Below are 26316 nucleotides of genomic sequence, written 5' to 3' on the forward strand. Positions count from 1 at the left end.
GCATTTGTTTGTTAGACCACCTCTAAGCAACTCGGATCATGCGAATATCCCACGATACCTCTTTGAAACCAGTTTATTTTCCACTATAATAAATAGACCTTAAATAAAACAGTCTCTTTGGTTTGGTGGGTGAGACGAGGCTCAGGTAGTCATCATGATCATCAGAGGGCAGTTGTGTTTAATGCTGATACACCGGGGCACATCCCTTTACACAGACTCAAATTCATTCTGCCATGCTGAGTATTTCTCTGCCAGGCTCTTGGCCGAGGGCTTGGTGTGGGCAAGGACCTCTGAGAAGTCAGACGTGGTCACGGTCTCCAGACTGATAACCGGCAACTTCTTATGCTCTGAGGGGGGAAAAAAGAAATAGTTATTACTTTCTTATATGACACAATTAATCCCTATTTTATTTCCCTGGATGCTTATTGGTAGAGGGGGTTAAAGGAGAAGGAAAGATACTGAGGCAGATTATTACCATGGATTAGCCACAATAGTGCTATATATAGATATAAGACTAGAATTATTCTGAAAAATGCTTTAGTATACCTGAGTAAACAGCTCTGGAAGATCTCTGTTTGTTTAGGATAGCAGCTGCCATATTAGCTTGGTGTGACATCACTTCCTGCCTGAGTCTCTCCCTGCTCACTCATAGCTCTGGGCTCAGATTACAGTAGGGAGGAGAGGAGGGAGGGAGAGAGGAACAAACTGAGCATGCTCAAGCCCTAGCCCTGGAGGTTTAAGATGAAAACAGGAAGTCTGATACAGAAGCCCATGAGTACACAATAGAAGGAAAGAAATGTGCTGTTTCTTTTGACAGAGGACTCAGAGCAACATTACTTTGAGGGTTTACTGGTGTATTTATATAGACCTTTCTGATAAAGCTTACTTAGTTTTAGCCTTTCCCTCTCCTTTAAGGCAGCGATTCTGCTGAAGACCGGCTGCAATGCAACGGAGATGCAACAGTCATGCACAGGACCGGTCAGACAGATCCGTGCCCATCCCCGGACCCGCAACCCTGCTATTCCCCCTATCCAGACTCGCTTTCCGACACCCACCCACAAGGGGTTAACAGTTAACTTATAGCCCGACTTGGGGACCTACAAGACCAGAAATGACGTTACCATGGACCGGATGTGAAATCAGTCTACCGATTCAGATCAAACAGATAAAGGGGAGAAAATTGCTAAATCGCTGAGGGTGGGAGGGAAAGCCAAGACCCACAGCTGAACCAGATAACCAGGCTGGGTACCCGCAACTACCTGCCTGGTTGGTAAATCATGAACTGAGTCCTGAATCCAGCCCGTTTTACTGGTAGTCTGCAGGTACCTGACCCACTGCAGGTCTGTAGCAACAGAGACCCATGCAGCCCGCCCTGTTCTGGAGCTGTTCAGTGCCCCTAAGCACCCGCGCATGCATCTCTGTGCTGCAATACCTGCCATGTAACAAACATAGAATAATGGCACAAAGGCATAAACATGAATGTCTTATAGTTTAATGTAGTAATGTTCTCTGACTGGGTTGAATTAAAGGTCCATGTATATTTTGTATATGCCTTCAAGGGAGCATGTTTCCCGGAAAACACAATATTTTACTTATAAGTACTCATAGTTTCACGTTGTGGGTCTTTGGTGGGCAGGAGATGAGTAAACATTCTCTAACGCTCCACTGGAAAACCAGACTGCGTGGGCCTTGGCTTAGACTGCTGTTTCCAAAAAAAACATTTTTATGTATTTAGAAAGTGTGGCTATTGCTAGAGAATGTATCAAACATCATTCTGACAATAATAATAAAGGTAACAGCAAATTTACCCATGGGCAGTAACCCATGGCAACCAATCAAATTGCTGCATTCATTGTTCTACTTGCAGCTGGCTTTAAAAAGCTAATCACTGATTGGTTGCTATAGGTAACTGCCCATGGGCCAATTTGCCCAGTGTTGATAAATGAGCCCCAGTGTGTTGCCTAATAGATTCAATGGCAGGTAAGTAATGCGCCCCCCACCCTAGATTCGAATGATTTGGGCAGCACTTTGCATTGAATCATGGTTCATACTTAGTGATTGGTGTTGTAAACAATAAGGTCTGTGAAGCTAGTTGGCCCACAAGTCTAATATTTTTATAATTATTAATTCATCGCAGTGGAATTGAAAAAGACCAGACTGCAGTCCTTGTTCAGGAAGGACCAGACAAGACTGAATAGTACGAGACCCACGGCACTTATTAGTGTGATTTGCATCAGAAGCAGTATATGAGTGCTACACAATGCATTTGCATTACTAATAAAGAGGCAGTAGTTAAAGGGATACGGATTCCTTAAAGGGATACAGTCATAGAAAAACATGTTTTTTTCAAAACACATCAGTTAATAGTGCTGCTACAGCAGAATTCTGCACTGAAATCCATTTTTGAAAAGAGCAAACAGATTTTTTTTATATTCAATTTTAAAACCTGACACAGAGATAGACATATTGTCAGTTTCACAGCTGCCCCCAGTTATGTGACTTGTGCTCTGATAAACTTCAGTCACTCTTTACTGCAAGTTGGAGTGACATCACCCCCCCCTTTCCCCCCAGGAGCCTAACAACAGAGCAATGGGAAGGTAACCAGATAACAGCTCCCTAACACAAGATAACATCTGCCTGGTAGATCTAAGAACAGCACTCAATAGTAAAATCCAGGTCCCACTGAGACACATTCAGTTACATTGAGTAGGAGAAACAACAGCCTGCCAGAAAGTAGTTCCATCCTAAAGTGCTGGCACAAGTCACATGACTGGGGGCAGCTGGGAAACTGACAATATGTCTATCCCCATGTCAGATTCCAAACTTAAATATAAAAAAAAATCAGTTTGCTCTTTTAAAAAATTGGATTTCAGTGCAGAAGTCTGCTGGAGCAGCACTATTAACTGATGTATTTTGAAAAAAACATGTTTTCCTATGACAGTATGCCTTTAATGAATCCGTATGTGTGGATAATATACAAGTACTCCAGTACTAATGCGTGCAGTGCTGTACATACCCGAGTGGTGATTCTCAAGTGCGTCAAAGATTTTCCTTACTGGCCTCATGGCCGCTTCCTTGCAAACCAGCCTAATGTCTGACCCGGAGTAGCCGTCTGTCTCCTAGAAATTCATGAAATAAAAGCGGATTTGCTTGGAACAGACTGAAATCGCTTCACTCTAAATACATTTCTACAACACAACACATTTTGTTTACCTCGCCCAGGGTGCTGTAGTCTAGATCCGTTCTCAGTTCTACTCCGGAGCTATTGCTGATGGGAGGGAGCCAGTGCTGGATCATTGCCTGTCGGGCTTCTTTACTGGGCAAATCCACCAGAATCCTCTTCTCCAGGCGCCTCAGCATAGCATAGTCCAGCTCCCTAGGGCAAACAGTATTTGAATGAAAAGAATTGTGACAATAAACGTGCCTTGAACTTTACACCAGCTCTACTTAGTTCATTGTGACCACAGGTACAGCAGCCTCTTAACATAGAAGTCACTGCCCCCAAATAAGCTCCTTCAGCTTTACAGTACTCCATCATACGACTTACTACTTGTTCTGAGCATTCATAGTGTTTGCACAAATGCACCTCAGGAGGGATAAAAAATACAGGGTGCAGAGCTCAGCATCCTTGGCAAGAGGTAAATACAGGCCTCTGTTGCCTCCATTGCACCCCCAACCCACTGCCACTCCCTAATTTGACAGGTAAGGGGTGGAAGGAAGGATGTGGCTCACCCCCACTGTTTTCTTGAGGGGCTGGTGGGACAACACTGTATTCATGGTGTTAGAAACAGAGTGCAGAGACCAGTGGCAATTCATCTAATAAGGTGTCAAGTGCAAATACATCCAAATTGCACCCATTTTTTGCACCCTGCCTTCCATATTGTGAAGGACCCCTTAAGAGAGACTCTTAATGGGGACCTGTCACTCAAACATAAAAAGGTGACAAGTCTCCTTTAAGAGTCTCTCAAAGAAACAGTTCAGTATGAAAATAAAAACTGTGTAAATAGATAGTCTGTGCAAAATAAAAAATGTATCTAATATAGTTAGTTAGGCAAAAATGTAATGTATAAAGGCTGGAGTGACTGGATGTGTAACATAATAGCCAGAATCCAACTTCCTGCTTTTCAGCTCTCTAACTCTGAGTTAGTCAGTGACTATAAGGGGGGCCACATGGGACATAACTGTTCAGTGAGTTTACAATTGATCCTCAGCATTCAGCTCAGATTCAAAAGCACCTAATGAGAAATGTTGTACAGATAATTGTCCAGGAGCAAATCCTTCCAAGCTTCTATGATTCTGCAGCCACAAAAGGACACAGTGGGGCTCATTTATAAACACTGGGCACATTTTTGTTTTTTGATTTGATTAGCTTTTTTAAACCAGCTGCAGGTTGAACAGTGAAATCAGTCATCTGATTGGTTGCCATGAGTAACTGCCCAGGTGCAAATTTGCCCAGTGTATAAATGAGCCCCAGTATGTGATATAAAGTCACCGCATGAGCGGCCATTTAGACACCATGCGGGTATATTTATCAACGAATGAGGTTAGAGATGGCTACAGTTGGCTAGAGTGAAATTCCGCCACTCTCCATTCATTTCTATGGCATTTTCAAAAGAAAGTTCATCCTTTGATAAATACGCCTTTCAGAATCCCATAGAAATGAATGGAGAGAGACGGAATTTCACTGTAGCAGACTGCGGCGATCTCGAACTTACTCTTTTGATAAATATACCCCCATGTTTTTAGTGTGTGGGGGTGGCTGAGAGATCACACAGAAATCTCAGTCTTCATACAAGCATCTACTGATACATCCGATTACTGCCCCATTGAAAGCCGCCATCACTATGTTTAGAATGTGCTTGTGAGCTTGGCTAGATTTACTTCTTACATTAATAAGAGTAAATAAGTTGGGTATCAGCGTGGAGAGAACACTCTAAACACTGGCATATGGCAGCTGGAGTTTATTATAGATGATTTCAGTAAATGTGAGAGGGGAGAGAAGCTCATGATTAATCTTTAAAAGCTCTAAGTAAAATGAGGGCCCTTTCTCCCGCTGCCTCTTGTGGGCTAAATACTTTCTTTATCTGTGCTTAGGGGATGATGGATGTGTAGTCACAAAGCATTTCCTTACCACGGCAGATTAGAAGCCGCCAGGACAAATACAAGATCATCAGATCGGGCCAAGCCATCCATCTGCACCAATAATTCCGTTTTCATCCTCCGACTTCCCTCGTGTTCCCCCCTGATAATATAGTATGGAAAAAACAGTTCAGTGTCTGTTCCGCGTAACTTCAAAAGAAGCCGGCACAAACCTGGACCCACAAGGTAGTAAAGCCAGAGTCAGATTTGTAAAAGGGTTAAAAAAGCTTACATTTTATTTTCCTTAATTAAAGGGATCCTGTCATCGGAAAACATGTTTTTTTTCCAAACACATCAGTTAATAGTGCTACTCCAGCAGAATTTTGCACTGAAATCCATTTCTCAAAAGAGCAAACAGATTTTTTTATATTCAATTTTGAAATCTGACATGGGGCTAGACATATTGTCAATTTCCCAGCTGCCCCTGGTCATGTGACTTGTGCCTGCACTTTAGGAGAGAAATGCTTTCTGGCAGGCTGCTGTTTTTCCTTCTCAATGTAACTGAATGTGTCTCAGTGGGACATGGGTTTTTACTATTGAGTGTTGTTCTTAGATCTACCAGGCAGCTTTTATCTTGTGTTAGGGAGCTGCTATCTGGTTATCTTCCCATTGTTTGTTTGGCTGCTGGGGGGAAAAGGGAGGGGGTGATATCACTCCAACTTGCAGTACAGCAGTAAAGAGTGATTGAAGTTTATCAGAGCACAAATCACATGACTTGGGGCAGCTGGGAAATTGACAATATGTCTAGCCCCATGTCAGATTTCAAAATTGAATATAAAAAAATCTGTTTGCTCTTTTGAGAAATGAATTTCAGTGCAGAATTCTGCTGGAGCAGCACTATTAACTCATTCATTTTGAAAAAAAATTATTTCGTATCTACCAAGGACACTTAGTCATAGGCTGAACATTACACACAGGATATTTAAAAGAAAAATAGCAAATGGCAATGGTGTTACCAGGTTTTTCTTTTAAATATTTTGGCTATTTAGCACCGCCTACTTGTTTCTCATTGGCCATTTTTCTTTTAAATATCCTGTGTGTAATCTTCAATGTTCAGCCTATGACTAAGTGTCCTTGGTAGACACGAAACGTGTCAGGCCATGGTTCTTAATTAAGGAAAATAAAATGTAAGCTTTTTTAACCCTTTTACAAATCTGACTCCGGCTTTACCACTTCGTGGGTCCAGGCTTGTGCCGGCCTCTTTTGAAGTTTCCTGGTGTTTGCTCCCCTCGCTGAAGGTCTGGGGCGTGTGCACCACCGTATATAGCGCTAAGCTCATTGAATGCATTTAAACGTAGCATATACTGGTTACATATTTGTGTAGTCTGTTCAGTGTAAATAGTCCAGAGTACAGAAGACTTGATCACACGGATTCCAAGGTACTAAAAATGTACAAAGCTTTTTTGATGCACTGGAAATACAGTATAACCGGGAGAAAAGATGAATACATAATCCTAATATCAATTTGGGTAAAAAGGGCAACTGGCTAAAATCTTACACCCCCCCCCCACCAAAAGAAAGGGTACAGATTGTGCCATTTAATTCACTCATGTACTTGTGTAAAAGAACAGAATTCAGCTTCAAACCACTCACCCAGGACCAGTCCCTCTCTGGCTCATCACTGACTCCAGTTCATCCAAGAAAATAGTAGAGGGGGCATGGTATCTGGCAAGTTCAAACAGCACCTGAGCATAGAAAACCATTAGAAACACGGTGGTATGAAAATACTGGAGGTAATTTATCAACACTGGGCAAATTTGCCCATGGGCAGTAACCCATGGCAACCAATCAGATTGCTGCATTCATTATTCTGGCTTTAAAAAGCTAATCACTGATTGGTTGCTATAGGTAACTGCCCACGGGCAAATTTGCCCAGTGTTGATAAATGAGCCCCACTGACTCTATAATAGGGGGTGGGCAACCTCAAGTTTAGCTCCATTCATTGGACATCAAGCTTTATAGCAGTAAATGCTGCTAATTCTTAATTTGGTTTTATGGAGAGCTGAGCAAAGTCTCAATACACCAGAATGCCTTGATGTTCCTCATTTTGCTTTTTCCCTTATTTTCCCAAACACTGTATGTTGTAGAGCTCTTCCGACTGGTTAGAGTGACATCTGCCATTTCTAGGAGATGCTTCACTCAAACATTATTGTAAGTATTTACAATACCTATAAGTTTAAAGGACACGTAAACCCCCTCCACAAAAATGTAATCAGTGAACAGCCTCTTTGAAGTCTTTATATATCTGCCACTCTGGTGGTTAAAATGTTAACAGTAAGGTTGCAGCATCCCCTTAATCACTTAGAATCCCTTCTCTTCCTCTAACCCACTCTGCCCCCTCCCTCAGGAATTTGCTTTGGCTGTTGGCTCATGAGCATGCTCAGTTCTTTTCAGATTACTAAACACACCCTCCAGTCTGAAGGCGAATGAAGACATAGCATTGCTGGTTCCCGTAGAAACTCTGTCTGATCCTATTTTTCTTTTTCTCCTAACCACCTCTCCTGAGCTCAGCTTAAACAGTACACTGCTCAACCCCAGCAGAATTTTTTATCAAAGTGTAGCGGACTGGTAAATTAGTCTCCCAGTATTATTAAGCAGGCAGTCCCCTAGTGTTATAGACACCTTACTGGGTCCTAAAATACTGTTAGGAAGGGGACCTGTTACTTATCCTGCTTGCTATGCCCCTTGGTGTTCTCACAGTGACCAGAAGATAGCACTCTGCTAAAGTATAAAGTCCTGGGCAGCCATATGCTCAGGGTTCATTTTGTGTTAGCCCTGGCCTGAGCAGGCAAGCAGGGTATCCAGTGGAACCTAGACAGGTCAGGTCTAGTAAGCATAGGCTACTCACCTTAAGAGGTCACTCTAGGAGTGACAGACAGGCTATTTAGTTGAGCAGCTTGAAGCGCCTCCGAGGATTATGAGTGGGATTATGATCCCGGGTACTAATTGCCCAGAAGTAGGGACTAAGTGTACAGACCTAGGGCTGTGAGTTTCCCCTCAGGTTCCACTTAGGGAAAAAGCTGAAAGCTGGGTGTACCCTGAGCGGCTGCTGTGTATGTTCTCTTTCCTGTGGGGACTGATACTGACCAAAGGTGCTGTGAGTATATGCCTATCCATTGTTCTGTATGATCCTGTTTGCTCTTATGTACACTCCATTGTGGATGCTCTTGTACAATAAATATGTTCATTGGTTAAGTTATAAGAACCACTGGTGCCCAATTATTGCACCCTGCACAAAGTTACAGTTACACTACACCCTGCCTCCACACCGTTTGCAAGAGCTTACTCCCTAAGAGTTGAAGTCTCATCCGGAGCACAGTATTGGGAGTGGAGCTTATAGTCGGAGAACGGTGCACTCAATTTCCTATATCGATACAAAAGTATGTTGTGCCTGTGTAAACCTGCATTCTGCATTGCGTGAACTTTACAGCATACATGTCCTGTTTGCAGATGGAGGGGGTATGTGCAGTACAAATGATGTGGCTTTGGTGGAGAAGATATGCCCAACTTATATACATGGTAGGAAAATGTAGGCTTTACGTGTCCCTTAACTAGGAGGCAAATCTATTCCACAGACTTCAGTTAGACAGAATGACAATAGAGAGGCAGATCCCTTGTATTAATCAGGCCAAGGTTCCTACCCGCACTAGCTTCTCTGAATCTCCCCTCCACTTGCTGACAATTGTAGAGGCTGAAATGTTGAAGAAGGTTGTGTTGCATTCTGTGGCCACTGCCTTGGCAAGTAATGTCTTTCCTGTACCTGAAAGCAAAAAGGGTGGAAGATTAAAGGGGTAGTTCACCTTTCAGTTAACTTTTTGGTTTGTTATAGAATGACCAATTCTAAGCAATGTTTCAATTGGTCTTCAAATTTTATTTTCTATAGTTTTATAATTATTTGTTTTCATCTTCTGGCTCGAGCTTTCAAATGGGGGTCACTGACCCCACCTAAAAAACAAATCTTCTGTAAGGCTAAATATTTTTTGGTATTGCTACTTATTACTCATCTTTCTATTCAGGCCTCTACTATTCATATTCCAGTCTCTTATTCAAATCAGTGCATGGTTGCTAGGGGAATTTGGACTATAGCAACCAGATTGCTGAAATTGCAAACTGAAGAGCTGCTGAATAAATTGCTAAATAACTAAAAAAAACAAAAATAATAATGAAAATCAATTGAAAATTTAAAGGTGAACAACTCCTTTAAGTAATTACCAGTTGAGGGTGATTTTACACACTCAGGATCATATACGCCCAACGCAGTTATTGTTGTTAAAGGGGATCTCAACTAAGAAACTTTTTTTACTCAGTCTGGATGAGTTAAACACCTTGCAGGCCAAGACATTGTCAGTGACTCAGTTTGGTGCTTTTTCTGCCCAGATTCAAAGCTGCAGCATGTGATCTTTAGCAATATGACTGCTTTTGAACTGCAGCTCCCACTCCCAACAGTTGTCAAGAAATACCTAAAGTCATAGTTCAGGACCATCTGCAGGGACATTCTCAGATTAGAAGTAGATTCGAATGGATCTCTCAACAGAAGCAAATTCACATTCACACACTTAAGAAGTTACCTGGTGGTCCATATAACAATAATCCCTTCCAAGGAGAGAGTATCCCTGTGAACAGCTGCGGATACTGTAAGAAAAATGTAATAAATTAGCTGCAAACTAATCAAAATGGCCCAAAGTACCTGCCATTTGGATTGCCACATCCCCAAAAAAGCATAGAGAAAGAGTATGAAGAAGGGAGGGTACATATTTAAATGGACTGAAAGTTGGGTATAACAGAAATGTAAAATGTATTTTCCTAAAATGTAAACTAAAATGGAGGCCCATACTATATTTTTAGGCTTTAGGATGGCAGGTACGGATGCAAAATGTTTGCTCTAGGTCCTTATGGATAGGTAAATAAAACATTGTTCACTAGTTATTTCCATTTTACGCTTAAAGGAGAACTATCCTCTAAAAATTAATATGGCTAAACATACCATATTTTATATAGTGAACTTATTGCACGAGGCTAAAGTTTCAGCTTGTCAATAGCAGCAATGATCCAGGACTTCAAACTTGTCACAGGGGGTCACCATCTTGGAAAGTGTCTGTGACACTCACATGCTCAGTGGGCTCTGATTGGCTGTTGAGAAGCTAAGCTTAGGGCTCGTCACTAATTATCCAGCAGAAAATGAGCTTCCCTGGCTGTAATATAAGCTGATGCTACAGGTTTGCTGATTATTTAATTCTGATGCTAATTGCACTGGTTTCTGTGCTGCCATGTAGTAATTATGTGTATTAATTACTAATCAGCCTTATATTGTGACATTTCTATTCTATGTGTACTGTACAGTGGTGTGAAAAGCTATTTGCCCCCTTCCTGATTTCTTATTCTTTTGCATGTTTGTCACACAAAATGTTTCTGATCATCAAACACATTTAACTATTAGACAAAGATAACAACACAAGTGAACACAAAATGCAGTTTTTAAATGAGGGTTTTTATTATTTAGGGAGAAAAGAAATCCAAACCTGTGTGAAAAAGTAATTGCCCCCTGAACCTAATAACTGGTTGGGCCACCCTTAGCAGCAATAACTGCAATCAAGCGTTTGCGATAACTTGCAACGAGTCTTTTACAGCGCTCTGGAGGAATTTTGGCCCACTCATCTTTGCAGAATTGTTGTAATTCAGCTTTATTTGAGGGTTTTCTAGCATGAACCGCCTTTTTAAGGTCATGCCACAACATCTCAATAGGATTCAGGTCAGGACTTTGACTAGGCCACTCCAAAGTCTTCATTTTGTTTTTCTTCAGCCATTCAGAGGTGGATTTGCTGGTGTGTTTTGGGTCATTGTCCTGCTGCAGCACCCAAGATCGCTTCAGCTTGAGTTGACGAACAGACATTCTCCTTCAGGATTTTTTGGTAGACAGTAGAATTCATGGTTCCATCTATCACAGCAAGTCTTCCAGGTCCTGAAGCAGCAAAACAACCCCAGACCATCACACTACCACCACCATATTTTACTGTTGGTATGATGTTCTTTTTCGGAAATGCTGTGTTACTTTTACGCCAGATGTAACGGGACGCGCACCTTCCAAAAAGTTCAACTTTTGTCTCGTCGGTCCACAAGGTATTTTCCCAAAAGTCTTGGCAATCATTGAGATGTTTTTTAGCAAAATTGAGACGAGCCTTAATGTTCTTTTTGCTTAAAAGTGGTTTGCGCCCTGGAAATGTGCCATGCAGGCCGTTTTTGCCCAGTCTCTTTCTTATGGTGGAGTCGTGAACACTGACCTTAATTGAGGCAAGTGAGGCCTGCAGTTCTTTAGATGTTGTCCTGGGGTCTTTTGTGGCCTCTCGGATGAGTTGTCTCTGCGCTCTTGGGGTAATTTTGGTCGGCCGGCCACTCCTGGGAAGGTTCACCACTGTTCCATGTTTTTGCCATTTGTGGATAATGGCTCTCACTGTGGTTCGCTGGAGTCCCAAAGCTTTAGAAATGGCTTTATAACCTTTGAAATTGAACTCAGGTGTGATAAACCACAGTTAAGTTATTTTTTAACAAGGGGGGCAATCACTTTTTCACACAGGCCCATGCAGATTTGGAGTTTTTTTTCTCCCTTAATAACATAAACCTTCATTTAAAAACTGCATTTTGTGTTCAATTATGTTATCTTTGACTAATAGTTAACGGTTTTTGATGAACAGAAACATTTAAGTGTGACAAACATGCAAAAGAATAAGAAATCAGGAAGGGGGCAAATAGTTTTTCACACCACTGTATATTGTGAGTGGGTAGCCTACTTCCTTGCAGTACCAGCAGACCAGTATCATAGCTTTGACTTGTAAAAACAGACCTAGTTTCAATTTTTTTTTGAGCCGATAGTACTTATCCATTCTCAAATGATGGCAGGACTTGTGCCGTACCCTTATGGGATAGACTACTGCTTCTTTCACCAGTCGTTTGGCTGCATCAAGACCAATAATATCGTCCCACCTCACATTCGGGTTCTGGAGATAAATATCCTGCAACAACATTAGGAATTTGTGTTTTTATATTTATTGAATAGACTATGACTAGTTTGTCGTTCACTTTATTTACTACATGTTCAGAAAAGCGCATAGGCTCGGGTTGTTCTGCACAGGGCCCTTTATTTCTGTGTCTAAAAGTATTTATTTCTTTGAGCAGGAGAAGACGTGATTGTTTTGAGGCACAAAACTCACTCAAATTCTAATTAAAAAAATATCTACCATTATACTTTTTTTTTATATATATTTTGAATCATTCATTGTTTTGTTTAAATGATCCAGACAGCTTCTCTGACTCATGCTGTTAGGGGTAAACAGGAGAAGGCATTTTATTGTCAGTAATTGTTAGGGTGAGCGAGTGCTATAATGACACATTAAGAAACAAAAATTAACTGAAAGGGGGACACTTACTCTGTCTAGTTTTGAAGCAGTGTGTAAACAAACACCATTGGCTTCCGGGATACTTAGCCTTGTATATAAAAAACTAAATCAACTGGTCCCGAATAATAAGAAGCTTCCCTATATGCTTGAGTGGGAAAAAGATTTTAGTGACCAACTTTCAACCCAACAATGGTCAAATTGCAACTTAATGGCGAATAAGGGAAGTAACTGTATAACTGTCATGGAGACATCGGTAAAATTGCTACATAGAGCATACTTGGTTCCTGCATAGAATTTATCCCTCATGTGACCCGAGATGTTTCCGGGGATGTACTGAAAGGGGAACCATGGCCCACATATGGTGGGAATGTAAGGTTGTATCTAAATACTGGGATAAGGTAGTCCACCTGTTATCAAAAGTGATAGGTTCTAGATTTATTAAGGATCCTTTTGTTATGCTGTTAGGAATGAGACCAAAAAAGATGCCTAAAATAACATATAGATTGTGTCAACATATTCTTATGGCAGCTAGGATAAATGTCTCCAGTAACTGGAAAAAGACAGATATACCTATAGCATCTCTCAAAATGAGAATAATCCAGATAGCAGCCTGTTCATTTATTTTTTCTGTTCATTATCATTTAGATTTGGGTTGTTATGTATAGGAAATATTGTGAATGTCACTCTTTTCCTGTAATTTATTTTCCTTTTTTTGTCTTTTGTTTGAAAAATGTAATAATAAAATATATTTAAAAAAAATCATTGAAAAGAAACAAAAATGAACCTACAGAATATTTGTGAAACATCCACTAAAATAACAGTTTCTCTTTACCCCTATTGAACCCATTAAGCCTCATTGTAGTAACTTATTTTAACCTCACAACCAGTAGTGTAACTAGTGTACGTCGGGTTTCCTCTGCAAAAAAAATTTTCTGAGGGGCCCAGCGCACTCCTATCCCCATCCTCCCGCCTACTTCCCGCTCGGACTCCGCCCAGACTCAGGGTTTCTTGTTAACTATAGATGAAGCAGACCCTTCTTCCTTTATAGCAGTGGTCCCCAACCAGTAGCTCGTGAGCAACATGTTGCTCTCCAACCCCTTGGATGTTGCTCCCAGTGGCCTCAAAGCAGGTGTTTATTTTTGAGTTCCTGGTATGAGGCAAGTTTTGGTTGTATAAAACCAGGTGTACTGCCAAACAGAGTCTCAGAATACTCAGTCTCAGTACTTTGGACCCTGCCCCAGTGCCAGTAAATGATCCATTAAATCTTTCAGAACCCTAGTTTCATATATACAGTGCTGCATCTGCAAGTAGCGTTATATAAAAATAATATTTGGATAAAAACATATTTGAATAGAAGCAGATCACCACTCTGTACAGCTGGCAGACTGAGGGACTCTTATTTAGTTTATATGAACATTGGAATGCAGTCTATTTAATGATACAGAATACACTTACCCTGCTAATCACAGCTGCCAGTTCTCTCATCTCACTGTTTCCACCAATAAATGCGCCTACGGGTTTGATTAAACGCTCCTGTAGAGGACAGAATAAAACACAAAACAATGTGCATAAAAGATCTCAATACAGTACATGTCCTATAGATAATGCCAACCCAGGGAGAACATACAGACTCCTTGCAGATAGTGCCCTGGCTGGAATCGAACCCAAGGACTGCAAGTTACCATTGCTATCCAAGTTTGATATAGATTATTTAGGTTATACGGCAGTTTGGAAATAGAGCAGTTTAGTAACTGGGCACACACATGTTTCATGCACATTAGCAGTGACACATTATTATGCTGGAATTCATGTGAAGAAATGTGGGTAAAAAAAAATAGCTACTCATGCATGTGTTTTTGCATCTGCAAAACTACTTGTTCACTCACAGAAGGGTCTGGATTGCAGTTCAGACTATTCAGAGCTATTTCCTGAGATGCTCCTTTAATTGTGTCTTGGATCATACTGCGAAAATCAATGACTTGCCGCTAAAATGAAAAGATAGAGTGAAAAAGAGCATAATTCAGTGAGAGCATATTAGCATTCATCATTCAGATCTTTCCCCGACTGACATGCACACGGCAAACCCAGGTTTAACTAAACACAGAAGTGCATAGAAAGTACAGTCAGGTCAATGACACACTAGAAAGGCTAAAACTGTCTATAAACGCTAGTATCTCAGAAACTGCTAAAAATATCAATAACCAGTTCATTTTGGGGAGTTTATATTACCTTTAAAAAGACAGACATGCATTTACCAAGGGCTGTCAGATTAAAAATATTCAGATAATATAACTCCAAGAAAAGGCAGCAGTCTGCACTTATAGATGCACATTGCCATCTAATGGCTACAAAGTATATTTATATATATAGGGAATGTCTTGTATATTAATATGGCTGTCATGGTTTTTCTTGTACAGAGAAAGACAGATAGCAGATAAGCTCTGTAGAACATAATGGTGTTATCTGTTATCCACTATTTAACCTGTGCTATATAGACTTTTTTCAATTTTAGCCATTGGTACACAGCAGCTTGTTTATATAAACTATAGTAGTACTTATCTGTTATCTACTGTGTATCCTGTGCTTGAATGACTGCCCCCATTGCTACACAGCAGCTTGTTTATATAAACTATAGTAGAACTTATCTGTTATCTACTGTGTATCCTGTGCTTGAATGGCTGCCCCCATGGCTACACAGCAGCTTGTTTATATAAACTATAGTAGTTCTTATCTGTTATCTACTGTGTATCCTGTGCTTGAATGGCTGCCCCCATGGCTACACAGCAGCTTGTTTATATAAACTATAGTAGTGCTTATCTGTTATCTACTGTGTATCCTGTGCTTGAATGGCTGCCCCCATGGCTACACAGCAGCTTGTTTATATAAACTATAGTAGTACTTATCTGTTATCTACTGTGTATCCTGTGCTTGAATGGCTGCCCCCATGGCTACACAGCATCTTTTTTATATAAACTATAGTAGTACTTATCTGTTATCTACTGTGTATCCTGTGCTTGAATGGCTGCCCCCATGGCTACACAGCAGCTTTTTTATATAAACTATAGTAGTACTTATCTGTTATCTACTGTGTATCCTGTGCTTGAATGGCTGCCCCCATGGCTACACAGCAGCTTTTTTATATAAACTATAGTGGTGTTTCTGAAGCAAACACACCAGTTTTACCAGTGCAGGGCAACACTACATGATATTTTCATTGCTTTAAAACACTTTCATTGTTTGGTGGTACTGTTCCTTTAACATGAAAGCTCACTTTAAATGTACTTTACTTTGTATCCTCAATCTCAAATCTCAAATCTTCTGTGTGTAAAAAAAAAAAAAGAACTGTCCTATGGTAAATTGATGGGCAGCCTGGTGACCCCATTTTTCTGCTGCTACCACATATTCCTTGCAGGGCCAGAATGAGGGGTAGGCAGGAGAGGGAGTTGCCTATACAGAAAGAGGTGAGGGGTGCAACTGTGAAGGAGAGAGTATATGAATGGCTGGTGCAGGGTGTGTGTGAGCATGTGAGTGAGCATCTGGTGGGGGCCTGTAAAAAGTGGGTGGTATTGGGAAGAGAGAGTGGTAGGTTGGAGAGATGTGGAAGAGATATTATAGGGTGCCGGTTTCTTGCATAGGTTTAAGTTTGGTGCATATACAGGTTTTCTTTGAATGTACTGAATGTGCACCCATCCTAGGCTATTCAAGGGACACCTAGGATTAGAATAAAAACAGCTGCACCCCCAGCATAGCACACCCCAGGACAGTTCATTTTTTTTCAACTGGCAAAACACCAGCAATTTTGTTTACAGAGGGACCTAACAATTTGCCACTGCCAGTGTTTTTAACTTATGTTTTACAGGCAGTTGTAGTTAAAAAATAGATGTTTATTGGCGTACAAACATAAATTGCAGCCTTACACGTTTCGTGTTCTCTCAACACTTAATCATGGGCTCTGTGATTAAGTTTTGAGAGAACACGAAACATGTAAGGCTGCAATTTATGTTTGTACTTCAATAAACATCTACTTGTTAACTACAACTGCCTGGAGGACCGTTCTGTATACCTGCTCTAAAAATAATACAGTGATATCCACTCCCCTAAGCTGAAGACTCAGGGCATAGCACATTGGCCTCCTCATATACGTGGTGAGTCTCTGAAAAACATTTTTGATTTCATTAGTTTACCTTTAAATTAATTTTCTGTATGATGTAGACAGTGATATCCTGAAACAATCTGCAGTTGGTTTTCATTTTTATTTAATCTGTTATTCAGCGGCTCTCCAGCTCATCAATCTGGTCGATAGGATCTTATCTACCCTAACAACCAGGCAGTAGTTTGACTAAGAGACTGGACTATAAATAGGAGAGGGACTAAATAGAAGCATAATAAAAAGCAACAATAAAAATGTAGTCTCACAGAGCAGTAGTCTTTTGTGTGCCTGGGGTCACTGACCCCTAATTTGAAAGCTGCAATGAGGCCAAAAAACAATTGCAAAGTTGCTAGAGATTCTATACAATACTAAAAGTTATTTGAAAGGGGTGCTTGACCTTTAAGTTAACTTTTAGTATATTACAGAATGGCCATTTCTAACCAGCTTTCCAATTGATCTTCATTATTTATTTTTTAAAGTTTTTTTAATTATTTGCCGTTTTCTTCTGACACTTTCCAGCTTTCAAATGGTGTCACTGACCCAATGTAAAAAAACAAATGCTCTGTAAGGCTACAAATGTATTGTTATTGCTACTTTTTATTACTCCTCTTTCTTGCAGACCTCTCCTATTCATATTCCAGTTGCTTATTCAAGTCAATACATGGTTGCTAGGGTCATTTGGACCCTGGCGACCAGATTGCTGTTATTACAAACTGGAGAGCTGCTGAATAAAAAGCTAAGTAACTCAAAAGCCACAAATAATAAAAAATGAAAACCAATTGCAAATTGTCTCAGAATATCACTCTCTACATCATACTAAAAGTTAAAATAAAGGTGAACAACCCCTTTAAAAGTTGAACTACCCCTTAAAAAATGTATTTTTAAGGGTTATTTTTCTTCAATTAAATAATGTTTTTTGTAGATTTTGGCCCTTCCAGAATGCATCCATACTAATAGTACTGACCCTTCTTGTATGGCTTCCTTCTCCACTTGCCTTGCTGATCGCGGACACATTTAAACCAACTTCAGAGGCCTCTTGAGGGCTGTTCCCGCCACTCTCCTATGAAGTAAAGTGCATGTACCATGTTGACATTCTGTGTATAACTCCAAAGAAAAAAAGCAAGCCTTTGTTATTTTAAGTTCTTTCAACTTTGATCCTAATCTACTATCTTATATCTTAATATAAGAACCGGAGCTGGAATTTAGTCTTCAGCAACCGCATTTAATTCTCTTCGTTCTTTTTTATTTCCAGAGGTTTGTAGATTCATGGGTTTTTCAGGTTATTTAGTTCTCCTCCTTGAGCTAGTAAGGTAACAATCGAGACCACAGTCCCCAGGGCCTTGCCTTCTCCTCCGTTTGGTGTCCCAAGTCCTAGTAAAATACTAACAAACTTCTTGGGACAACTCCACCTCTCTTTTATTTTCCATTCTATGAATTTGTAAATGCTGGTTTAATAAACATTGAACTCACCATTAATATATATTTATTGCACATTAGCACTTTCACTAGGAAGCTTTGGCTACTAATTAATCCAAGTTGTTTATGTAGTGAGTACACACAATTAATTACAGCACTAGCACTTTAAATCCTTTTATCTGAACAATTAATTGGGATATAATTTGATTTAATAATGGTAATCTTTAATAAACCTAGTAATTGGTGTCCAAAAAAACTTTTTCTTTCCGAATAATTAATTGAGAAGTAAGTTGAAGTAATTTTGTCAATTCTTAATTGATTCAGGAATCGGTGTGTATCAATTGAAATCATTAATGGTTGGCACAGAATTGATTGGTCTCCTCATCCTTTTTTTTTTTTTTTTTAAAAAAGTCGAGCACTGTGCACTTAATTAATTGCTTAACATTAATACAACATAGTGAACAATTATAGATTCACTCGTGGACTTAATCTAAAGGAATATTTTAAGCATACTAAGCAGACTCCCACAGGTGATGATAGTACGCTCATGATGTTGGGAGCTAAGAGTGATTTTGATCCAGGTACTGCTAGTATATCTTTAAGAACGTTTTCCAGGATGCTTGATGAATCCACCAAACATATGCCTGAAGTACTGGGACATCGGGGGAATTTAACTAAAAAAGAAAGGGCTGTCTTAAAAACGTTAAAGGACAGGACTGATATCATTATTAAGCCAGCTGATAAGGGCGGAGCGGTGGTGGTCCTGGACTATCAGTATTACAGGAATGAGTTAATACGCCAATTGTCAGACGAAAAATTTTATCAGCCTTTAACCTTTGACCCCACTCTTAAATTTCAGGCTCAATTGCTAAGAATTTTGGAGGATGCCTGTAGAAACGGTTGGATTTCTGAGAAACTGTGTGGGGCACTATATGTGGAACATCCGGTAAGACCCGTACTATATTCCTTGCCTAAGATCCATAAACATCTTACACACCCACCAGGGAGACCTATAATAGCTGCCGTGGGCTCATTAACAGAGAAAATAGCCAAGTACGTTGACTCCCTATTACAGCCCCTAGTTAGGGGTACTGGTTCATATGTACAGGACACTACTGATTTCCTGCATGTAATTGATAGCATTGATTCCAATGATCTGTCTTTCATTATGGTTACTATGGATGTCAGTAGCCTCTATACGTGCATTCCTCATAATGAGGGCATAGAGGCTGTCAGAGACTTAATGTCAGACAATGCTCTATATAAGGGACCACCGGTGGAGTTTGTACTTACACTCTTGGAGTTCATACTAAGAAAAAATTACTTTAAGTTTGAAACCCAATACTTCTTGCAACTATCAGGAACGGCTATGGGTTCTAATGTAGCCCCCTCTTATGCTAATACGTTCATGCATAAATATGAGACACAGAATATTTTGGGCCATCCGTTGTTCCGTAAAAATGGGGGCTACTACAGACGATATATCGATGACCTGTTTTTCTTGTGGTTTGGGCCTGAACAGGAGTTACTGTGCTTTGTGGATGATCTTAATAAACTAACTACAACTGTTAGATTTACATTACACTATGATTTTCAATCCATACAATTTTTGGATGTGATGATATACAAAGATCACAAACTCCTTAAGCTGCAAACAAAAGTCTATCAGAAACCCACAGATAGGAACACACTTCTCCACTATAGCAGTAGCCATCCTAGACATCTTTTGAATTCCCTCCCGAGATCACAGATGTTAAGGGCGATAAGGATAACCAGTGACCAACAAGAGAGAGAGATGGCTCTAAATGATAGGGCACTGCAATTCTTGGAGCGTGGTTATCCTGAAAAATTAATACAAGAGACTAAAAAATGGGCTTTAAGCCTCGACCGGATGGAAGTGCTAAGGGGTAATACTAACCGTGGACAAGCAACTAAAACAAAACAAAATGCCTTGTATTACACTACCACTTATGATGCCTGTGCTCCACTAATGAAAAATTATGTTTTACAGCATTGGCCTATCGTTAAAACGGACAGAGAATTAACTGCAGTGCATAATGATCGGGTGTGTTTTGGATATAAGAGAAATAAAAATCTGAAAGAACTACTGTCGTCCACAGATCCGGTAGGAAAATACATGAATGTACAACATGGGTTTCAAAAGCTGGGATCTTTTAAATGTGGCAATTGTGTTATGTGTAACACTCTTATAACAGGAGAGAAGTTTTTTCACCCACATACGGGTAAACCCTACCACATTAGACATAGGCTCACTTGTACGTCCCGCAATGTAATTTATATTATTAAATGCCCCTGCGGGCTCATATACTGTGGGAAGACGAACAGACAGCTGAGGGAACGCATAAGTATGCATCGATCCACAATACGAGCCGCCTTAGACCCTAAGCCAAAACAAAATGTCAAACAAGACATATCGAAACAACCGGTAGCGCAACATTGGTTACATGCGAAACATCCAGCATCAGCGTTTAAATGTATGCCGATAGACTGTATCACGGACCCAGTCAGAGGGGGCAACATTGACAAAAGGCTACTACAAAGGGAAGCATTTTGGACTTTTGAGCTGGATTGCGTGGCCCCTAGGGGTCTCAATAAGGCGTTGCAATTAAACTGTTTCCTGACCGAAAAATAACTGTTGTACTTTTGGAACTTTTAGGATCCCCGTATACATGAGGTTCCTTTCTCTGACTGGATGGCGACACTGGAGCTTTGTGGGATTCCTGGGTGTATTTGGACCTTTTGGCTAAACTTCTCCTTATTCCTATATCTGGTTTTATTTTAGATTGTTGCTATTTGGGAATTTAAAATATTATGTAATGGATAGTGACTTAGCCCCCGACAAACAAATAGATACATAGTGGGAATGATATCTTTGGGTATTCTACATATTTTGTAAGATATAGCACGATATTCTAAATTATCTGTAACACTTTTTTACAATGAATTGTAATCTTTTAGGTAACTGCTACCACATTTTATAACACTGCTCTATTTATCTATTTATCACGATTAGCACTTTGACATGTTAAAGTAATTTTTTACTTCTTTTAGATATTGTAATTGGTGATTTTATGATTACATAGCACATGTCACTTTCTGATGATGTAATTTCCTTAATTGATCTATCACTATAGGCTACTTATACCCCTATGGGTGTAGGGTGGAGTTGCCTTGAGAAAGGTCCCTGAGTGGACCGAAACGTCACGTTGGCTGTAACTGCACTTATCTAAATACAAAACTTTTTTCACTGAAATCCCTGGAGTTGCTGGTCATTTGAACAGTATATATATATATATATATATATATATATATATATATATATATATATATATACTGCTCTATTTCTTTGAAAACTCTTATTGGTAATTACACCTCTGTATCATCCGAAAAGTGAGTTCTTTTGGAATTAATATAGATAACCTGGTCCTTTTTATTAATTCTGTGTATAACATGAGGGGTCTAATGGAGCAATGATACTTATAGCAACTCGTGATGGTCAGCAAACAGATTTGGGGTCCTGTTTTCCATGCCGTGTAAAACATTGGAGCAAAACATCACCGGTGATGTTGCTCATAACAGTCAAGCAGCAATTAGAGAAAAGATCTGATTGGTTGCCAAAGGCTGGTCATCACTGGTGATGTTTTTCTCCTCTGTTTTACACAGCATGATAAATAGGCCCCTTGGTGTATATTGATAATATGATTACAACACGTCAGCTAAATATATGATCTACGACCCATAAAACTTTTAGTACGAGGTACATGGAACTTTTTATTAGATAAGGACTTCAGACTCCTTTATAACATGAAAGGATTGCGCCCACTTTAGAATAAATCCCATGTACCCTTCTCACCTGTTTTGAATTTTCCCTGCTCAGTGCCTTTTGATGACCATTTGTCCTATAGTACGTGCTTGAGACTGGCCTATGAATGACTTGCTGTTGGCTGATCCGTGGGAGTCCTTGTGTGGAGTTACTGCCTGCTCTATGGGAAACAGATCATTGTGTATAATACCAAGTACATTTTTGGTATCCAATAAGCATCATGGGTATTATAGAACTAAACAAGAGGCCAGAGAGGAGCAACAAAGCTAATAAGGGAACGGAGGGTTTGTCTTATGAAAAAAAGGTTGGTATGCTGGGATTGTCACCCTGGAGAAGAGACATTTAAAGGAGAACTAAACCCCCCAATCCAGAAGATGGTGCCCCTGAGCTCCGCTGTGCTTATTCTGCACATATACACAAGCAATGTATTCGGGACACTTTCAGGGTTAATGAACTATGCGGGGGAAGCAGGGAGGGGGGACTATCTAGGGTAGTAGGTAGGGGCTTTTCTTATTGGGGGGTTAAGTTCTCCTTTAAGGGCAAGGGCTTTGTTTAGTTGCCCACCTAATTTACTGCTCGGCCCCACCGTGAATGCTTCACCATAGGCCAAGCTTATAGTCACTCTTTAAGGTGATTATAATTGCATTATTTCTCAAATATGCTGCAATAGGCAATCTCCAATACAGTTCTACTTAAAATTCCTATAAATAATTACCTTCTCAGCTTCCCAGCACTCCGGGGTTTTGGCTGCACTCTACTATCTAGAAGAAAACAAAATGAAATGTATTCGACAAAAACTTCTATTTCTTTTTTTTAATGATTTTTATTGGTTTTAATAAACAAATGAAAAACATACATTGTTGTGTCATAGAGCCATTGTATCAGCTTAATAAACATATTGAACATTGATAAACATTTGGCAGCGCTTCTTGACGCTCTTTCGGTATGTGTGGGATGTAGGGAGGGTGGGGTGGAGAAGAGGGAGATATTGAAATCATCTATTTCTTAAAAGGTCTGCATTTAGCAATATATCTATCTAACCCTTGCCCCATAGCTAGCACTTAAGCTGGAAAGATTTTTGAATAAAAAATAACCTCAAAAAATTTTCATGGTAAATACAACTCGAACCTTAATAAATCTGCCCTGTAGTGTCTTAGTAAAGCCAATTATCACTATTGTCTATTTGGTAGCCATAACAAGTAGTTGCTACTAGTTGCTCTGTGTGTCTTCACCCTTACCATGGTTTTTAAATAGGAACACACCATGTAGGACTATACAGAAACTTACTGTAAATTACTGCATCACATGTATTTCATAAGCTTAAAGGGATGGGGTTGTCAGGCTTTTAAGTGGATACAGTGTTGGGCTGGAACCCTTGGGTCCACCAACCTGACCTTAAGGGCCCCTCCTACTGTTGCTGTGATACCTGTGGACTAACCCAGAGGCAAGAGGGGTTTTAGGAAGAGATATATTTTAATAAGGGTAAGCAGGATAAAGCTGGAAATAGCTCATAAACAAACGGATAAACTCTAAGTGAATAAAGCACTGGGACCGGGCGCCATTCTTCCCAGTCTCCTAATGACTTGATAATAAAAAACTTTTGTTATTGGACATTCTACCAAAAATGTTCTCGAGTCCCTCAGGAGTTGTAAAGCCTAACTAAAGTAGTCGGTAGAAATTTTGTACGTTATGTTTTGGCTTCTGTACCAGCCCAAGGCAACCACAGCCCTTTAGCAGTAAAGATCTGTGTCTCCAAAGATGCCCCAGTAGCTCCCCATCTTCTTTTCTGCTGATTCACTGCACATGCTCTGTGCTGCTGTCACTTACTGAGCTTAGGGACCCACTCACAATATACAGTACACATAGAACAGAAATATCACAATATAAGGCTGATTAGTAATTAATACAGATAATTACTACATTGCATCAGAATTTAATAATCAGCAAACCTGTAGCATCAGCTTATATTACAGGGAAGCTCATTTTCTGCTGGATAATTAGTGACGAGCCCTAAGCTTAGCTTCTCAACAGCCAATCAGAGCCCACTGAGCATGTGAGTGTCACAGACACTTTCCAAGATGGTGACCCCCTGTGACAAGTTTGAAGTCCTGGATCATTGCTGCTATTGACAAGCTGAAACTTTAGCCTCGTGCAATAAGTTCACTATATAAAATATGCCATTTTTAGCCATGTTCATTTTAAGGCTTTAGTTCTCCTTTAATACACAGGTAACCAGACTTCTCGTGTAAATCTTTATAGGCTCTTTGTTGCCCAGGTAAGGGACAAACTGTAGTAGCAGGACCATTGGTACAATGGTGGGACAATGCTCTCAGCGCTACTGTGTTTGTATAATATAACAATAAGCTTTGGGCAGCACCGTTTGTACCTGAGACTGATCTTGGCAAACAAATCTAATCAATTGCAATGAGGAGGTGAATAAAAACACCGGGGGGGGGGGGGGTTATTTGGCTAAAACTTTCCCAGTGGTAACCAGGGTGCCGTGCAAAGGAAAGAATAGAGCTCTAGAGACAGTTATTTGTACTTAGTAACACAGGAACATGACGGAGCTGCCATTGACACAAAGCCTCTGTGCTTTACCCTTAGCAAACATGGAACATATTTGTAGTTTATTTATTAGTATTCATTATTAGTAATGATGCTGGGGGGCTGGGTACAGTTGGAGCTATAAAACCAGCTATGGGTTTGTGTCTGAATAGGATGTCATTAAAGGGGCGGTTCACCTTTAAGGTAACTTTTATTATGTTATGGGCCCTAGCAACCAGACTGCTGAAATTGCAAACTTGAGAGCTGCTGAATAAAAAGCTAAATAAGTCAAAAACCACAAATAATAAAAAATGAAAACCAATTGCAAATTGTCTCAGAATATCCCTCTCTATATCATACTGACAGTTATCTCATAGGGGAAAAACCCCTTTAATAAAGCCCCACTTTCACTTATGAACACAGCTCATGGTGCAGACAGGGAGCTGACATCAGTGGAGCAGGGTGAGGGGACCCCTAGAGATACAAACATATGATTTGTGGGATGTGCAGGGGGCACAGGGTGGATGGGCTTTGTGAGGATCATAGGCAGAGTTTTGTATATTAGGGTACATAGCCAGGAAAAATAGGGGTGTGACCGCACAATAGGGGGCAGATTTATCAAAGGTCGAATTTTGAATTCATGGGAGATTTTTAAAACTCCAATAAACTCCCATGACCATTTCGACCAATCAAAATTGAATTTAAAAAAAAACTAAACTCGGGTGAACAGAAACGACAAGAAAACTCGAATCAAATTCGATTAGAGTTTTTTCTCCGAAAAAAACTTGAATGTCAGGAAGGCTGAAAACAACTCCAAATTGATCCCAGGACCAGGGGCCAGAGTATGATAAATCTCGAAAATCGGATTTTTAAAAAATCTCGAATCGAATTTTAACAATTCCCTAGTCAAATTTGACAGTTCTGTCAGTAAAAAAACTCAGAAATTCTATTTTCAATTCGACCCTTAAATCTGCCCCTAGGTGTCTCTTTTCTTTCACTGGTGCTCCATTCTATTTGTTGGCAGGGCCCACCGCCCAGGTGACCAGTGGGCTATTAATAGGGACCCCCTGAGAGAAGGGCCCTGCTAACTTAAAGGGGAACTATCATGAAAATGAACATTTAATATAAACTTCATCATACTGAAATAATCAAGTTTATCTTCACTATTCCTCTCTCAGCATCTGTTTCTCTTCATTCTCTCTTCATGCAGCAGTTGGGTGTCAGATATTCATTGACAGTTAGATCCAATATATCTTATAGGGGGGCTCCTTTTGCCTAGAAGATATATTAGAGCTCACTCTATTAAACTCACCAGATATCATGTCTCTCTACATGCAGAATTTGTGCAAAAGGCAGTTATTTTGTTAGATTTTGTTTGTACTGGAATCAGTTATTTGAGTGAGCTCTAATACATCTGCTAGGAAAGGAGCTCCCCTATAAGATATATTGGATCTAACTGTCAATGAATATCTGACACCCAACTGCTGCATGAAGAGAGAATGAAGAGAAACAGATGCTGAGAGAGGAATAGTGAAGATAAACTTGATTATTTCAGAAACAATGCAGAATTTTTTAATTGATTGTATTTAGAAAGTTTCTTACTTCATTATGAGGAAGTTTATATTGCATTTTCATTTTTGTGATAGTTCCCCTTTAATAGTATGGGGCCAAATAATATCTGTTGGCAGCTTTGAGTGCAAACTACACTTTTCAGAAGCAAATCACATGTATTCCCCCCAGCAGCCAAACAAAAGAACAATGGGAAGGTAACCAGATAGCAGCTCCCTAACACAATAAAACAGCTGCCTGGTAGATCTAAGAACAACACTCAA

General features: G+C 40.0%; 1 protein-coding gene across 3 annotated transcripts in view; it reads right to left on the reverse strand.

Moving 5' to 3' along the window:
• Positions 1-57: 57 nt before the first annotated feature.
• Positions 58-26316, reverse strand: part of katnal2.L (katanin p60 subunit A-like 2 L homeolog) — a 32940-nt gene continuing 6681 nt past the window's right edge. For 2 of the 3 annotated variants that reach the window (XM_018250530.2, XM_041583002.1), the window contains exons 4-16: positions 22656-22701; positions 21971-22100; positions 17645-17740; positions 14417-14515; positions 13986-14063; positions 12048-12146; positions 9708-9771; positions 8781-8899; positions 6733-6824; positions 5132-5242; positions 3214-3376; positions 3017-3119; positions 58-347 (exon numbers count right to left, since the gene is read on the reverse strand). In XM_018250530.2, coding sequence (XP_018106019.1) covers positions 208-347; positions 3017-3119; positions 3214-3376; positions 5132-5242; positions 6733-6824; positions 8781-8899; positions 9708-9771; positions 12048-12146; positions 13986-14063; positions 14417-14515; positions 17645-17740; positions 21971-22100; positions 22656-22701 — 1340 coding nt within the window. In that variant the 3' untranslated portion in view covers positions 58-207. 3 annotated transcript variants of the gene reach the window in all.

This window comes from Xenopus laevis, chromosome 1L, assembly GCF_017654675.1.
Source record: "Xenopus laevis strain J_2021 chromosome 1L, Xenopus_laevis_v10.1, whole genome shotgun sequence".
NCBI classification, from domain to species: domain Eukaryota; kingdom Metazoa; phylum Chordata; class Amphibia; order Anura; family Pipidae; genus Xenopus; species Xenopus laevis.